The sequence below is a fragment of the Salmo salar genome, chromosome 01, assembly GCF_965601325.2.
Source record: "Salmo salar chromosome 01, fSalSal1, whole genome shotgun sequence".
NCBI classification, from domain to species: Eukaryota; Metazoa; Chordata; class Actinopteri; order Salmoniformes; family Salmonidae; genus Salmo; species Salmo salar.
In genome coordinates, this window is record NC_138291.1 from 44,605,239 (window position 1) to 44,622,870 (window position 17,632).

Consider the following 17,632-nt stretch of genomic DNA (forward strand, 5'->3'; position numbering starts at 1 on the left):
GTTTTAGAAACTTTAGGGTGTTTTCTATCCATATGTAATAAGTATATGCATATTCTAGTTACTGGGTAGGAGTGGTAACCAGATTAAATCGGGTATGTTTTTTATCCAGCCGTGTCAATACTGCCCCCTAGCCCTAACAGGTTAAACAATTCCCGAGGAAAGCAAATAACTTTACAGGGATTGGGTGGGCCAGATTGAAGTACTCAGCCAACCCACCTCGGTTCACTTAAATTCCTGATGAGTACCAGTGTTATAGATACAAGAATGGCACCGAGAACTTAGATGATTTTAATGGCTATAATGCAATCGTTAATGTGACTGACTTAGGTTTGAAAGTACAGGAGAAAACTCTTAGCCTCACAGCACCTATAACTGATGTAGGGTGGGCTAGTACCAGCAAAGGATGCATACGACATAAATTACCACAAAGGGTGGTGAGGAACTTGCGCCCTGGGGTTATTGGTCCAACCAGTTCGAGTTAGTCATCAGAGGCCAGTTATAGGTGGCTAAAGTAGGCACAGGAGGAGTTTTGACCAGGATGGGAGAAGCTTTGTCTAGATGGATGCTATTGGCATCCTCAGGGAAGTTCCAGATGAATACAAAGCTATGAATCAAATAGGTGAAGACTTTACCACTACGTTCTTTTGGTAGTTGACAATAAATAAAAAAGTGGATTGGATTAATGACTTCTATTATAACCAACAGAGATTCATGAATGAAACCGGGAATGCAGTAAAGGGGTTCTCTGACCAATTATCCGCCACCTCCCTCATGACCTGGGAGAACAGACGGACTCTTGATATGTTATTGGCAGAAGAGGGCGGTGTAGGTAGAATGATTAGGTTCATTGCTGCACGTACATTCCTGATTACACAGCTCATGTTTGGGAAATGGAAAAGTGTTGTAAGAACTGTATTATGGGCTGCTTTCACCTGTATGAGTGTGTTAGTATTGTGTGGTTGTTGTTTGGTCCCGTGTGCGAGAGGTCTCATTTCCAGGGCTCTGGAGAGATCGATAACGGAGCAGATGGTGAGATACGGACCGATTCCAAGTTCAGACCAGTGGGACGACAAATACCTACCGCCGGGCCTGGTGGAGGATTCATTCAATTACGAGGAGCCCATCTCTCTCGGAGTACCTGAGCCCTAAGACCATGCCTCAGGACTACCTGGCTTGATGACTCCTTGCTGTCCCCAGTCCACCTGTCCGTGCTGCTGCTCCAGTTCCAACTGTTCTGCCGGCAGCTATGGAACCCTGACCTGTTCACCGGACGTGCTACCTGTCCCAGACCTGCTGTCCCAGACCTGCTGGAACCCTGACCTATTCACCGGACGTGCTACCTGTCCCAGACCTGCTGTTTTCAAATCTCTAGAGACAGCAGGAGCGGTAGAGATACTCTCAAAGATCGGCTATGAAAAAGCCAACTGACACTTACTCTTGTGTTACTGACTTGTTGCACCCTCGACAACTACTATGATTATTATTATTTGACCATGCTGGTCATTTATGAACATTTGAACATCTAGGCCATGTGCTGTTATAATCTCCACCCGGCACAGCCAGAAGAGGACTGGCCACCCCTCATAGCCTGGTTCCTCTCTAGGTTTCTTCCTAGGTTTTGGCCTTTCTAGGGAGTTTTTCCTAGCCACCGTGCTTCTACACCTGCATTGCTTGCTGGTTGGGGTTTTAGGCTGGGTTTCTGTACAGCACTTTGAGATATCAGCTGATGTAAGAAGGGCTATATAAATACATTTGATTTGATTTGATCTTTAACGTTTAGGAAGAGTGTTTCTTTAAATGAAGGTCATAACGAAAAATCCTAATCCGAAGAGTTATGATTGGAAATAGGCTTAGAACAGTCATCGATAAGTATGTGATGACAGTATATGCATTTAATTTTGTGTGATATTTCTGAATTAGTTTGATTTTGTGTGAAATTTCTGAATCCAATAAAACTAGATGTGTTATAGTGTATGTGAAATATTTAGCCAAACGGGTGGATTGTAATGGAAATTATATGATTAAAGGTTTGACTAAATGATTTCACTCAGAAACCATATAACCTATTGAAATTTATTAGGTAATTATAAGGCTATAATAATATGTTAAAAACTATAATCGAATACTGTGTGTGAGTAGATGGGTTAAGACTAAGACACTGTTACCACTTCAAAATGAGCAGGGCAGAGTTGATAAGACGACCTTGGGAAAGGAACAGGAGAAGAAGCCTCCCTAAGTTAGGGAGAGAAACAACGGCCTGGGAACGGCTTAGTTGGCAGGAGATTAGAAGACAGGTGGCAAGGGTGATAAGGAATGTATGTGTACTGTGGAAAAATACAGCCGCCTAAAGCGGGGTGGAGTTCTCTACTGATGTAAGTTTATGTGTGTGTGTGTGTGTGTGTGTGTGTGTGTGTGTGTGTGTGTGTGTGTGTGTGTGTGTGTGTGTGTGTGTGTGTGTGTGTGTGTGTGTGTGTGTGTGTGTGTGTGTGTGTGTGTGTGTGTGTGTGTGTGTGTTATTGTAAGGATTTCAGAGATCTCATAAATAAACGTTTTGACCCTTGTAGGCTGGCTATCCGTCTGCTTCATTCCACCAGAATCTTACACACTTTGGGGGGGTAGACTGAGTAGTTGAATTGAAGTTCGGTTTAAGAACATTGATAACTTAATTCACATAACCTGCTGGAGCGCGTGCTACGGGTGGGTGTTGTTATCGTGACCAGTGAGCTGTGATAAGGCGGCGCTTTACCTATCATAGACTTATAGATGACCTGGAGCCAGTGGGTCTGGCGACGAATATGTAGCGAGGGCCAGCCGACTAGAGCATACAGGTCGCAATGGTGGGTGGTATTATGGTTGTATTACTCAGTTAAAGCACACTTTAGCAGCTTGTGTTCAATACAAGTTCCACTGAAAACTAAAGTACATCTCACCAGCTCATCAATAACACATGCACTCTGTAAGCCATACGTCTAATGTCTAACGTTGCCTGTATCCAATGAAACAAGTCTGTCAATTATTTAGGCTTTGGTTCCAGCCAGTGTTGCATGTGTCATCCTCATTATGTAAAGGTATCGCCTACATCAAGAGAAAATAAATGGATTCAGGTTTGCATACAAAGAATGCATCTACAATACATGTGTAATGCGAGTGATAACGATTTCGTACTGGCCTCCCTTTCAACTGAAAGCTCCAGGTCCAAAGCTTTGTTGTATAATATTGAGTGTTACTGTATATACAGTAGTACAATACTGTCTTGTTGCGCATAATACGTTATTATTAGTTGGATATCATTAAAATAATTTTACCATAGCCTTTTCTATCCAGTGCTTTACCTAAGCTTATTGTGTGCAGACCAGACTGTGCGCACATTCCATCTAGCTCTTTGGAAGGGAAACTAATTCTGCCAAGCTCTTCAGAGGATTCTAATAGAGAACAATAACAAACAGGTGGTGTGTGACTGTGTGATACCCATGTTAACATCTACACGCCAGTCCTTGTTGAGAGACTGGGCCTTAAAGTACATGATTTAGTACCAGGCCTCGGACTGAGAGCCGAGGAGATTTGAACTGTAGTCTCTTATTGCGTCCCAATTGGCACCTTATTCTCTATATAGTGCACTATGGGATGCCATTTGGGACGGGCCCTCTCTCTCCTGCATGGCCAGTAACAGGGTCCCCACCCAATCAGATTACTGACCCACCTGTAACTTATTCTCTAATGTGTGGTTAAGGATGACGCCAGGAGACATTCTGGTCTGCAGGAGTTGACACTGAAGGCTCATGATGCCAGCCAGCTCCTCTGTTGTGGGTTTTATCCTCTTCATGCTCGTCTTTCTTGCACTTCTCTGAAGAATGTGAATGAAATGATTTCCATCAGTATGTGAATAAACTTTATCCACCACAGAGTCTATATGAACACAGACATAGACAGTCCGAGGGATATCATAGTGCCATCCGTTTTGTTACCAAATCACCTTATACCACCCACCACTGCGACCTGTATGCTCTAGTCGGCTGGCCCTCGCTACATATTCGTCGCCAGACCCACTGGCTCCCGGTCATCTATAAGTCTATGCTAGGTAAAGCTCCGCCTTATCTCAGTTCACTGGTCACGATAACAACACCCACCCGTAGCACACGTTCCAGCAGGTATATCTCACTGATCATCCCCAAAGCCAACACCTCATTTGGCCGCCTTTCCTTCCAGTTCTCTGCTGCCAATGACTGGAACGAATTGCAAAAATCACTGAAGGTGGAGACTTAAATTTCCCTCACCAACTTTCAAAATCAGCTATCTGAGCAGTTAATCGATCACTGCAGCTGTACATAGTCCATCTGTAAATAGCCCACCCAATCTACCTACCTCATCCCCATACTGTTTTTATTTACTTTTCTGCTCTTTTACACACCAGTATCTCTACTTGCACATCATCATATGCTCATTTATCACTCGTGTTAATCTGCTAAATTGTAATCCTTCTCTACTATGGCCTATTTATTGCCTACCTCCTCGTGTCTGTTGCACACACTGTATATAGACTTTCTTTTTTTCTACTGTGTCATTGACTTGTTTATTGTGTTATTGGCTTGTTTATTGTTTATTGTTTATTCCATGTGTCACTCTGTGTTGTTGTCTGTGTCATACTGCTTTGCTTTATCTTGGCCAGGTCGCAGTTGTAAATGAGAACTTGTTCTCAACTAGCCTACCTGGTTAAATAAAGGTGAAATAAAAAGTTTAAAAAAAGGGATGATTTAATGGTTTAAATAAATAGGTTGGTACTTTAGCCAGTGGTTAATTTAATGAAATAGAAATATAGATATAGTTATACAGCATGTCAAGCTTCAATTTCAAATACCGTACTTGCTTAAAAATTACATTGTAATTTTCATATTGTAACGTCTTCACTATGTGTATTACTGTCAGAGCATGGATGAGGAGTACTTAGGTTACGTTACATCAATGAATATGCATGAGGTTGCAACTGAGCCCTCACAAACGACACCTTTCGCAATGCCGTCTAGGGTGACTACAGAATGACTTGATACTAAACATGCAATCTTATCCATGTTAGCCCACGCTGTCCAAAGCCCTTTCTTGACTGTGAGACAGACGGGTGACGGCTGGCGATATGTTTGTGCTCCAGTGGCTTTGTAGGTATGCCATCTGATGACTGGGGTGTAATGTGTCATCCTGTCATCCTGACAGTCTCCTGGGGACTTTAACCTGGAGTATTAAAGGCAGAGAGAGAGGCAGAAGCATTGTCAATGGGAGTGCATGTTTTCTACCTGGCTTAGAGAGGGATAGAGAGAAACAAGATCTATTGTCATAGGACTTCATGTTTTCATGTTAATACCTGGTGTTAGTAAGGGTCCCTCATGTTAGGAACATGATGTTCCTTAACAACTTTGAGGGAAATTAATACAAATCGATTCGAGATTTTGCCTCTCCAGCTGCGAAACAATTACCGGTGTATTGGTATTAGCAAAGGTACTGGTAACTTTTATCTGTGGTATTACTAGGCCTGATATGGACCACATGCTAGCTTCTGAAGAGTCTCACCAGTCACCACACAGTGAATATGATAATGAGTAAAGTCATGTCATCTGGAGTCGACTGTTGAACTATAGCCTACATTAAATGCACATTATACGGTTACATTAACGCTAGCAGAGTCACAACAGAATTTACTGTACCACAACAGCAGATGTCCCTGGCCGAGTCTGAACGGTCTGACCAATAACAATGAAGGAAGGGCAGAACATAGCTCTAGAAGTGAGTTGGCTAGTTTTGCCATAGATCGTAGGGGGTTCACCATGTAGCAAGGGGAATGGTGTCATTTGAGAGGGCAAGAATGAGATGTATGTTAGGGAAAGTACAATACTATCATAAGGAGACGTATACTTTGAATACAGAGGAGGAATGAAGGGAAAAAGACAGGCAGAGGAGGTCAAAGAGAGAGAGGGAGGAAGAGGGTGAGCTTGAATCAGTTAAGAATGGCGGAAAAAAGGGAGATTGTTTGTTAAAGAAGAATGGTAGAAATTGTAAGCAGAGTGAGCTGTACAGCGAATCGAAGACAGGAGGAGAAATGGAAGTGAGTGAGGGCGAATTATCGGAGGTGGTTGGTGTGGTGAAGTTCTCAGAGCCTGAGGCTTGCACCGAGGGTCAGGATAAAGATGAGTCTGTGACGGTAGGAGTGACATTTTTGGAAAAAGTGTGGATTCAGGGAGGGTCATAACAGAATTGGGTGCTGTGGAATCGGTCAAGGTAACCAGAAGTGGTGTTGTGATAATTGTTTGTGTTTCCGCTGGTCAGAGGGAGCAGGTACTCCGCTTCAAACGAATAGGGACAAGCAGGGGCGGAAATCCCGGGGGGGACGGGGGGGACACGACCCCCCCATCCTGGGAAAAATATGATTTGTCCCCCCCAATATATCACTGTAAACATAACTATGTAATTTAAATAATATTAATAATAAGCAATGAAAGCAATTGTGCTGATTATAGACACTTAATAGCGCGTTTTTAAGTTTCAAAAGATTGCGACCCCCCCACCCTTTGCCTCACAATGGTTTGATCCACTGCCAGTTCCTTAGTTGGCAAGGTAACAGAGGGCTTGTGTCTACTGTCTGAAAGGCACTCAATGCACGTAACTGACGGGAGGTTAATCCAGTCAATCGCGCCAATGCAATGTTTTGTTTTATGTTGGCAGGGTTCACACACACTAGCTGAATATGCAGAGCTAGCGCGCAAATATGAACTATTAAGCTAGCTAGTACCTATTCCATTTATGTGGCGTCGTCAAAGATGGAATCTTTACTATCGTCAATTTATTCCAAGATCAGCATGCAGATGATGTAAGTTAGTGCTTCAAAGTCCCTGTGATAAGGTTAGCGATAAACTGAAGTCCAAACTGAACAGAACTACACTCTCTTCTACCATTGTCTTAAATATATTTAATGGTCTCGTTGCAAAAGCGAAATTGTCGCAAGGGAACTTTTATTTATTTATTTTATTTCACCTTTATTTAACCCGGTAGCAAAGATTATAGCAAACACCACTGAAACGGAATTGGTGCTCGCTAGCTTTGCAAATTCAGCTATTGTTGGAAGCCAGCCAATATGAAACAAACTATTAAAATTACAAAAGGTTGCAGCATATGTTGTGTAAATGGTGAACTCATACAGCTGTCAACTCTTGTCACTGCAATCCGTTTCACATTTGCTAGCTACCTTTTAGATCGAAGCCCAAATAGAATGATATAAGATAAGATGATAGAAGCCCATCTCCTACTGTAAATAACCTACACACTGTGTGTGTGTGTAGCCAGCCAGCCAGCCAGCCAGCCAGCCAACCAGCCAGGTAGAAAAATGGTAGAAAAATTAAAAAGACAGACATCAGAGTATTTTTCAGTACACCAAAACGCAAAGTAAGAACCCTAGTAGCCTAATATCTCAAAGACTAGTTGATAAAATTTTCATAAGAAAGAAATGAAATTCTAATGGAAATGTTTCACAATGATGTCATTAGGCAGAGCAGGCAACAGATGGCACACAGACAGCAGAGTTGGGGACAGATATGCAGGGACAGACTGGCAGAGACAGGGAGTCTCAGGTAAGTTTGTTGAGTCTTTGTTTGGCAACATTATGAAAGGTTCTTAATTTTTTGGACTTGTAAAATAGGAACATAATTGGAAAATGCCATGGATACCCCCCACTCTCAACTTAAACTGGTGACTGAACTAAGATTTGTTAAAGGCAATGGTATTGCTGTTGTGATTAGTTGTGTAGTTTTGGGTACCGGTAGTTAGGAGTACGGCAAACACCTTATTTGTTTGGTTCCTCAATATACATTTACCATATTACAATGTAGGCTATGTGTTACAGCGCTACTTTTGGTGTCCCCCTCAGGAATTGCTCTTGAGAAAATTTCATGTAATTGTCCCCTCCGAAGTTGATATCAGATTTTCGCCCCTGGGGACAAGAGGTGTGAATTGTTTTGCTTTCAAGAAAAGGTTGCCATTGAAAGGAGTGACTACTGGGGTAGCGGTAAATGTGAAAGTTGAGCAACTGAAGGGGAAGATTCCCAGTGTTTGTGATAGTCGTCGTTTGGTGCGATAAAGACAGGGTGGCGTGAGTGGTGAAACAGAAGAGTCGTTGTCTGTTCTTTTGAGTTTTGATGTTAAGTCTTTTCCCGACAAAGTGATGTTAGGATATATAAGTTATCCCGTATGACCTTTTGTGCCGAATACATTACGGTTCGGTGTCAGCAGGGCCGCCCGCTGTGGCCCATATATAAAATGTATTTATATAGTCCTTCTTACATCAGCTGATATCTCAAAGTGCTGTACAGAAACCCAGCCTAAAACCCCAACCAGCAAGCAATGCAGGTGTAGAAGCACGGTGGCTAGGAAAAACTCCCTAGAAAGGCCAAAACCTAGGAAGAAACCTAGAGAGGAACCAGGCTATGAGGGGTGGCCAGTCCTCTTCTGGCTGTGCCGGGTGGAGATTATAACAGAACATAGCCAAGATGTTCAAATGTTCATAAATGACCAGCATGGTCAAGTAATAATAATCACAGTAGTTGTCGAGGGTGCAACAAGTCAGCACCTCAAAAGTAAATGTCAGTTGGCTTTTCATAGCCGATCATTGAGAGTATCTCTACCGCTCCTGCTGTCTCTAGAGAGTTGAAAACAGCAGGTCTGGGACAGGTAGCACGTCCGGTGAACAGGTCAGGGTTCCATAGCCACAGGCAGAATAGTTGAAACTGGAGCAGCAGCACGGCCAGGTGGACTGGGGACAGCAAGGAGTCATCATGCCAGATAGTCCTGAGGCATGGTCCATGGTCCTAGGGCTCAGGTCCTCTGAGAGAGAGAAAGAAAGAAAGAGAGAAAGAAAGAGAGAATTAGAGAGAGCATACTTAAATTCACACAGGACACCAGATAAGACAGGAGAAATACTCCAGATATAACAGACTAGCCCCCCGACACATAAACTACTGCAGCATAAATACTGGAGGCTGAGGACAGCAGTGTGTAGGAGGGAGGTTCCTAGATGTGAGAAGTGTGCAGAATGGCATGAGACAAAGGAATGTGTAGCATTGGGGAAATGTGTTAATTGTAGGTGTGCCCATGGGGCTGGGGATCATAAATGTCCAGTGGGAGAGAGGCAGGTTGAGATTTACAGGGTTAGAGTAGTGCAGAAGTTATTGTATGCTGAGACAGTGAAGAAAGTAGAGGAAGATGGGTCAAGGTGGAGGGATCTTGAGAGGAGTGGTGTGACTAGTAGATCTGTGCAAGTACAGAGGGATAGGGCAACAAGTGATATATGCTTCAGTAAGATTGGATTTTTAGCTTTTATAGCAATGGTTATCAACTGTACTGCAGGGATAAAACAAACGTTGCAAAAAATGTAGGTTGTGCTGGCAGCTGTAGAGAAGTATTTGGGTGTACGAGACTTGACATCAGAAGAGTTACAGGGTGTGTTGAGTGGTGGTGTCTCGTCCTTTCAGGCTGTTGGCCTGAGGTAGATAGATTTAAATAGTGGAGTATGGTGGTGGGTTTTTAATGAGTATAGATAGTAGGGTATTTGGTAATTTATTTCCCTTTTTTTTTATTAAAACCTGTTAGAGCTAGGCGTCCCACTAGCGGGACAACTTCCGGTGAAACTGGAGGGTGCGCAATTCAAATAAATAATCATAAAAATTATGGATATTAAACATTTAGGTACATATAAGTGTCTTATATCGGCTGAAATCTTAAATTCTTGTTAATCTAACTAACCGATTTACAGTAGCTATTACAGCGAAAACATGCTAGTGTTGAGGACGGCGCCCCACATCCAAATATTTATCCACCGGCACAGGTTTCATACATTAACAAATAACGATAAAATATTCACTTACTTTTTGAAAATCTTCCTCTGATTTGTCATCCAAAGGGTCCCAGCTATAACATGTGGTGTTGTTTTGTTAGAAAAAAATCCTTCTTTATATCCCAAAAAGTATGTTTAATTGCCGCCATCGATTTGAGTAATCCACTCGTTCAACATGCTGAGAAAGGAATCCGAAAATCTACCCCTAAAGTTTGTTTCAACAAGTGAAAGTGAAAGTACATTTCTATTTACTCCTCAGATACCCTAAAATGTAATCAAACTATAATATTTCTTACGGAAAGAAGTATGTTCAATAGAAAATCGATTTTAGCAGGTGCGTCCTGTCTTCATGGCGCGCGCAAACACGAATTTCCAAAAGCTGATATTTCTTATTCTGTTTTTGAAGTTACAAGCCTGAAACCTTGAACATAGACTTCTGACGCCCTGTGGAAGCCATAGGAATCCAGGAAGCTAATTTTCAATATGACCTTTTACTTGCCTTTCTAAGAGGATGGTTGGTTTTTCTTTGGATTTTCTCCAACCATATCTATTGTGTTATATTCTCCTAAATGATTTTAACATTTCTACAAAATGCAAAGTGTTTTCTTTCCAATGGTACCAATTATATGCATATCCTGGCTTCAGGGCATGAGCAACAGGCAGTTTACTTTGGGCACGTAATTTAGGCGGAAATGGAGAAAATGGGGCCTAGCCCTAAGAGCAAAGTATACGGGAGTTCTACTCCAGTCTAGTAGGTGGCGGTAATGCAACATTTATTAGATGTCAACCACCGTTAAACCTCCTCGAAGAAGACGACAAAGGAAAAAGAAGACATCCCTAGCCTCGGACACGCGCACAATCCCACAAGTTGTTGTGACGCTTTCACTCCTCGTGCACTTGCGTTTCATCATTTGGCGGCGACAACATGGAGCCAGCAACCTAAGTCTGTAATAATATACCAAGTTAGACTAAACTGTTAATGCATAATTTGCCTAACTGACCAAGTTCACCTTTCAAGCTTACAGGTGAGTGTATTGCCAGATATTAGGTACAGTAGCTGAGCTTGCTCAACCAGCTAGTTAGCGAGAATCTACCTAGCTCTGTTCCAGGGCGTTACGTGCGGCTTGAGCTTTCTTCAACACGCTGCATATAATCCGTTTTTGATAATTGACTGGCTTCAATATACTCTCGTTACTCGCCAAAATAAAGCTGTAATTTATCCAAAACATGAACTACTTTGTTTACAGCAAAAATAGCTCTGGTCCATGTGCATGCGTCGTAGTGCAGATCAGGCGCATGCGCGCATAGACCCGAGCTAGAAACTACCGACCTAGCAATATTGAAGTGAAATGAGCTCGTTTACCAACACTAGTAGGTAGTTAACTAGCTATATTATAAATGATTTCCCTATATTTGATAAATATCTGCTAACTAACTATGATGTGGGCTAACGGACGTTACGGTTACCTAACCAGCCTGCTAGCTAGCTAACGTTAGGCCAGCTAGCAACATTTTAGAGAGCTAACTAGGTCGCTAACTAGCAGCTGCTAGTGCTACAACACTTAATTATAATTAACGCTAGCTAACTAAACTATATAATGATCAAGCTCTGATTTATATATAATTTCAAGGTATCCCCAAGGCCAGAATGACTGAGGAACCTTTACCTAAAAAGGTGAGTTCAAGAAGTAACGTTAACCAGGCTACATTAATCTTTCTCAAGCTGGCTTTTGCCTCAAATGACTACCTGGTCAAGACCAGAGTCAAAAGTCTCAGTATTAATACTGATCAATTATCCCATTTGCCTATCAAGGTTCGCCTCAGTGAAGGTGATCTGAAGACTTTGACCAGAGAGGAGCTCTGTGAAAGGTATTGCTATAAATTAGCTAACTTTGCTAGTGTGCAAGTCTGCAAGATTACTTTTCTTCATATGCACCTTTATGAATAGTTTAATATTCTTTCAGGTGGAAGCAGGAGGATGCTTATGTGCAGATACTTGAGACAAAATACTCTGAATTGAATTGTAAGTAACGCTGGACTCTTAAATGTTAACATGCATGAATGCCCATTGAACAAATAGTCTCTTCAAAGGTCTGCACAAGCAACTGAAATGTATCCTATTTTGACTCCGCAGCAAATGATGTGACGGGCCTGAGGGAGTCTGAGGAGAAGCTGAAGCAGCAGCAACAAGAGGCTGCCAGGAGAGAGAACATCCTTGTTATGAGGTTGGCCACAAAGGAGCAGGAGATGCAAGAATGCACAGTGAGTATGGTCATGTGGTGTTCTGTGTCTGAAGTCCATTGGTTTGAGTTTTTCAAACCCTGTGTGAAAATGCAGAAATTGTCACAAATCAAGACATGACAGTTGGTAAGTAACATGTGATATGGACATGTTTTAATGGGGAAACTTGATTTACTGTACCTACTGTTGCTATTTTTTGGGACCTGAGTGCTCTGGTTACACATGGTTGACAAATGTATTATTTTCACCTATTTTCAGACCCAGATCCAGTACCTGAAGCAAGCCCAGCAACCCAATGTGGCCCAGCTGAGATCTACTATGGTGGACCCTGCGGTCTACTTGTTTTTCCTTAAGATGAAGAGCGAACTGGAAGAGAACAAAGACAAATTGGAGCAAGCCCAAAATGAACTAAGTGCCTGGAAATTTACACCTGATAGGTAAACCAAACCAAAATAACCCTCGATCCTCCAGCCAAAGACTGTGCCAGCCAGACAACTGACTCTCTTCTGCAAGAATGCAAAATGGAGGGAAAGGAAGGCAGGAAAATGCAATACGCTCAAACATGACTGTGACTTTTTAAAAAGGAAAGAGAGACAGATCAGATCAGCCCCACTACTCCTCCTGCATATGTCATAAACTCTTTGTCAGGTGAACTGGTTTCAGCTCTGAGTGACCCTGTTAAGGGGCTTGAAGGAATCGGGACTGCTCAGAAGAGATGGTCACTGACACTCAACCTCCAAACCCTCTCCCGCTAGGAACATTGCTATACTTTGTTTGGTTTGATCGGAACATTTCAGTGTGAATGGCTTAGGCCTACATCACACAACTTGTCTCCTTACTTAGTACATGCTTTCTCCAATAAATGCTAACTTAAACTAACTTGACCCCATTCCACATAGAGTATAGATATCGATTTAAATTAAAGAGTTGAAAATGGAGGGACTTGCACAAGGCCCAGTCCAGAGACTGTTAAAGACTAAAGACATTTGTTATAGTGATCCTGGGCTTGCTTCAAGGAGTCATCTTGAACACCTTTTTCAGTAATATGAACGATACCCAGGTATGACTGTTTCATTTTATTAATCGCTCAATAATCCAAACCTTTTCTGTTCAGTTGAATTGTGCAATGTTTTGACAGCACTGTTAAAAGCAGGCCTGTGTTACCAAGGTCTAGTTCAGATGTATGTGTTTAAATGGTTTCACTGAAATGTTGAACTTTTTTAGAAACTAACTGGTTCATGTAGCAATGTAAGCACTTGGTAAGTCAAATGGGCAAAATGTATATTGTATTATATGATATAGGATCATATTGCCTTGAATCTTGGTTGCCATCACGCTAATGCAGATAGTACTTGTTTGCTGTATGATTTGGTATCTTAAATAACCCACAATGATATATTTGAGGGACTTAGCATTAGGGCTGCTGGGACTGTCTTTTGTTGTATGTATACATGCATGTATACATACATGTATACATAGTTGTATGTATAGTCCGTCATGTTGACGTTAACCCCTGTTTCCTCTGCAGCCAGACTGGAAAGAAGTTGATGGCTAAGTGCAGGATGTTGATCCAGGAGAACCAGGAGCTGGGCAGACAGATCTCTCAGGGTCGTATCGCCCAGCTGGAGGCAGAGCTGGCCCTGCAGAAGAAGTACAGCGAGGAGCTCAAGAGCAGCCAGGATGGTGAGTACTGTAGTCTCTCTATATCCTTAGCTATTTCACTATTTCTGTGTGGTACACAGGGCTCTAAATGAAAATAAATAATTGCTAGCACTGGTGCTCCTATCTTTGAGAAGTTAGGAGCACCACCACAGCAAATTTAGGAGCATGAGAAAAATCAGTTTTAGTCGTTTGAGATATAGCCTTTATGAATCCTTACTTTTAAAGCACATTTTCTGAAGAAGTTATCACTTTAACTTTCTTTCTGTGCCACCAACTGTTTGCATATACTGGTAAAGTTACCAGGTTGTTAGTAGGGCTGCGCAAAAAAAAACGAATTGTGATTTTTTTTTCAACCAAATATTGTGTTTTGGCTTGCGATAGATCAAAACACCTGGGTAAACTGTTGGAATCATAGAAATAGAATGATCTATTCTAATTCTGTGGTTGGTGTTTGGCATTACAACAAATAACATTTAAATAAAATTTTAAAAAGCCAGGTAGGAGTTAAGACAGTGTAGGAACCAAATTGTTGGTCGGTGTTTCCCGGGGGATCCTAATCACATTTGAATAGATGTTGCATTTAGACAAATATTTTACAGTAGGCTATCTGATTCAGAACATGCCGTTGAACAAACATGCTGATCTATACCACCGCTGGTAGCAGCCTGCATTAGAGCTAATGTTTTCTTTGCCCTAGCTAGTTCATTTAGTTAGCCAGTTAGTGTTTAGCACAGGGCTCTAACTTTCTACACACAATTTTTATCAGTTGATTGCATCAGCACATGATTGGGTCGCACCGATTTTAAACCACTGCGTGCGATATTGACCTGTATTCTATCCAGAACCAGGCTAATAATGACTAGCCATCTTTTAAATTAGCATGCGCTTGCAGTGCTTGGCATTCAGGTTAATTTGCAAGTGGCACATCTGCAATGAAAAGAGTACTGGCCTGGGAAAGCAGATAATGCTATATCATTTACATTTTATCTTTAATTTGTTGGTTGAACAAGTAGCCTATAATGACCTACCCTCCATACACAAATAATTACATTTGAACTTGACTATCATATTTACATTAATTGTTTGGAAGGAGAAAATAAACTTTGTGCAGTCTCAAAGGGAGTTATTGTTAACGATTTTACACCGTCACTATACAGTTGTAGGGCCCTATGAAATCAGTTTGATCTTTTGGTAAATTCCGTTTTCCTGGATGTATTTTTTCCAGGTTTCTGAGTTTTCCTAGTTTTCAGGTTTTCACTCTCAAAAGCACTTTTTAATAGAACCTACTTTTTTTTTTCTAACAACAATGCTTAAACCACATCAGGAGACCACTTGAGTGAAAATAAAAACATTTGGAGGGTGTAGTTGTCCGTCAATTCAATTGTGTGCCTAGCAAGAGACCATTGTTTGGCTAGCAGTGTTTTTCTACTATACAAGGCCATATGTGATGGTAGAGTTTGCAAAACAAATGCCCTCTGACTGACACATATCATCATGATTTTGTTCTGCCAGGTAAGCCTACTTTGCAGTCAACATTTAGATGACCATAATTTTCGGCACATGCCAGCAGCTTTATCCTAACTCGCAAATCAAAATGATTAACTGACTCACAAAATAATAATAAAATAAAGAACCTGATGATTCATATTTAGAAGCAATGTGGAAAGCAGCATTGTTCTTGTTTTGGAAGAATACTTTGAGTGCATGAATTGACAACATGTTGAGAAAACAAACAGCACTGAGGAACTATGTGCTGCCTACTTTAGTGGCAGAGGGTGGGGCTTGATGTGTGTGTGTGTGTGGCCCGGGAACTGGAAGCAAGCAGCCGTGGGAGGCAGTCTGTCTTGTTTGAACAGTGTAGAGAAGAGTGTAGCGGCAAATTGTTACGCATTTAATTTTTTATAGGATTTTCGTTTTGTCGCACTGGTTTTCCCCAAATATAACTCCAGGTTGCACTTTAGAGCCCTAGTGGTACATATTTGATTAATATGTTATACAGTATATTATACCGCTGCCTTGATATGTTGTGGCGCTATCATTCTTCCATGCTAATATAATTTACTCTCATTCTTCCATGCTAATATAATTTAGCCACTTAGCAGACTCTTTTATCCAAAGTGATGTGTAGTCAGTGAATGCATACATTTTTGTTATGGGTAATTGGGTGTGTGTTCACTGCTGTAATATTGATGTCTGTCTCTCTGGTCTCCACACAGAGTTGAACGACTTCATCATCCAGCTGGACGAAGAGGTGGAGGGCATGCAGAGCACCATCCTGGTCCTCCAGCAGCAGCTCCGGGAGACCCGCCAGCAGCTAACCCTGAGAGAGAGCTCTGTTCCTGGGTCGGCCCCCCTGGACCACCACCCAGAGTCAGAGGCTGGCTTTAGCAAAGACTGCGAGGCAGGATTGGCCAAGGCCAACGGACCAGGCAACCCAAGCCCCTTTGATAGGACAGAGACAGCTCCTGGCCCCTCCCCATTCACAGAGGCAGAGACAGGCATCAATACGGAGCAGGATCAGGAGTCTCTACCGTCTCCATCTCCCTCCGCCACAGGCACAGACTCCAAGCTCTCTAGCCACTTTAGGACCATAACGAACCAGCTTAGCGAGGGTTATGAGACTGTAGACTCCCCCACAGGTAGTGATACCTCCGTCACACAACACTTTATAGAGACAAATTCAAACCAGGACCCTCAGGAGGACAGGATAGTGGCACGGACTAGTTCTAGCAAAGGCGGCAGGACTGTGGGCTCATGCCATACCCAGAATGGGTTGAATGTTACAGGGTAGGGTCTCAGATATTTATGGCTGGTTTCCCGGACCCAGAGTAAGCCTATTCGTGGATTCAACTTTCAATGGATAGAAATCATGGCCCAGAATACTGGCATAGGTTACTGATGAAATGTTATGTATGCCCCATCTTTAGAAAAGGTTCACCAGTAGTTGTTGAATGTGATGATATTCAGTGATAGACGTTCATCCAGATTTTTTTATTAGTACATCGTCTGTTTGTGCACGTATGATGTGTTATGATAACAAGGCGAAGTCAGACTTTTACTTTTTTTAAGTGTAACAAGTCTTCATGTGCTGAATACTTTCGTTTTTAACTTGATTATGATTTCCCATTTATTGTGAAAAACAAATGTTTACAAAAAATATGACATCCTGAGTTTGTAGATGTTCGTTCCAGACTGAAGTACAATAAAGATTGTTTTTAATGTAATGAGCATCTCACTTTGTATGAATAATCAGTTGTAGATTGTCATTAGGTGGAGTGTCCAGATGGACTAAGATAAATTGATAACTCAATAGTATGATTCCTTTCCCTATGTCCTTTCCTCCGTGACGGATCATGCAGGACATGAGAAGAGCTCTTATCCAGTCCCTTCATCAGAGACTAAGAAAGGAAAACAATGCAGAGTATTGAGACATCCCCCTAGATGGAAGGAGGCTTAAAGCTAAGCTACTCTCCTAGAGGCTGAAATGTAAATTCAGGCCGTCTCGAGTCCCTCTGCTGCCAGTCATTACACTCACTGTATTCTTCTCTACAATGGTTTGATTAAGGGTCGAGGCTTGCCCACCTCCAGCCAACAGGGAAAGACTTCCATCTAGTGGTTGATGATGATGCTGACTCACCCAGACTAGAGTGAAGCATTGTGGGATTGCAAGGTATAAATATCCTTCCATCCCTTGCCTCAGATTCATAACGAGAACAGTGGGGTGCAACAGGGCGAGTTAATGTCCATGTCTCAAATGGCGCCCTATTCCCTGTGTAGAGCACTACTTTTTACCAGAGCCCTACAGGGCACTATATAGAGAACAGGATGCCATTTGGGATAGAGACACACAGTACAGCACTG

At 42.1% G+C, this 17,632-nt stretch overlaps 1 protein-coding gene across 3 annotated transcripts; it reads left to right on the forward strand.

Annotated features, from left to right (window-relative positions):
• Positions 1 to 10,728: 10,728 nt before the first annotated feature.
• Positions 10,729 to 16,995, forward strand: LOC100196682 (Wilms tumor 1 associated protein-like). Of its 3 annotated transcripts, none has more exons than XM_014195693.3 (8): positions 10,729 to 10,893; positions 11,500 to 11,543; positions 11,682 to 11,737; positions 11,833 to 11,891; positions 12,003 to 12,130; positions 12,368 to 12,546; positions 13,638 to 13,792; positions 15,988 to 16,995. In XM_014195693.3, the coding sequence occupies exons 2-8, from the start codon at positions 11,517 to 11,519 to the stop codon at positions 16,560 to 16,562; spliced, it is 1,179 nt and encodes a 392-aa protein (XP_014051168.1). In that variant the 5' UTR covers positions 10,729 to 10,893; positions 11,500 to 11,516; the 3' UTR covers positions 16,563 to 16,995.
• The last annotated feature ends 637 nt before the right edge of the window (positions 16,996 to 17,632 follow it).

Bases quoted from the DNA above. Each gene is read 5' to 3' on its own strand.
- LOC100196682 (XM_014195693.3), top strand. From the start codon at position 11,517: ATGACTGAGGAACCTTTACCTAAAAAG. The intron at 12,131-12,367 runs GTGAGTATGGTC...ACCTATTTTCAG, and splicing joins AGGAGATGCAAGAATGCACA to ACCCAGATCCAGTACCTGAA. The intron at 12,547-13,637 runs GTAAACCAAACC...TTTCCTCTGCAG, and splicing joins TGGAAATTTACACCTGATAG to CCAGACTGGAAAGAAGTTGA.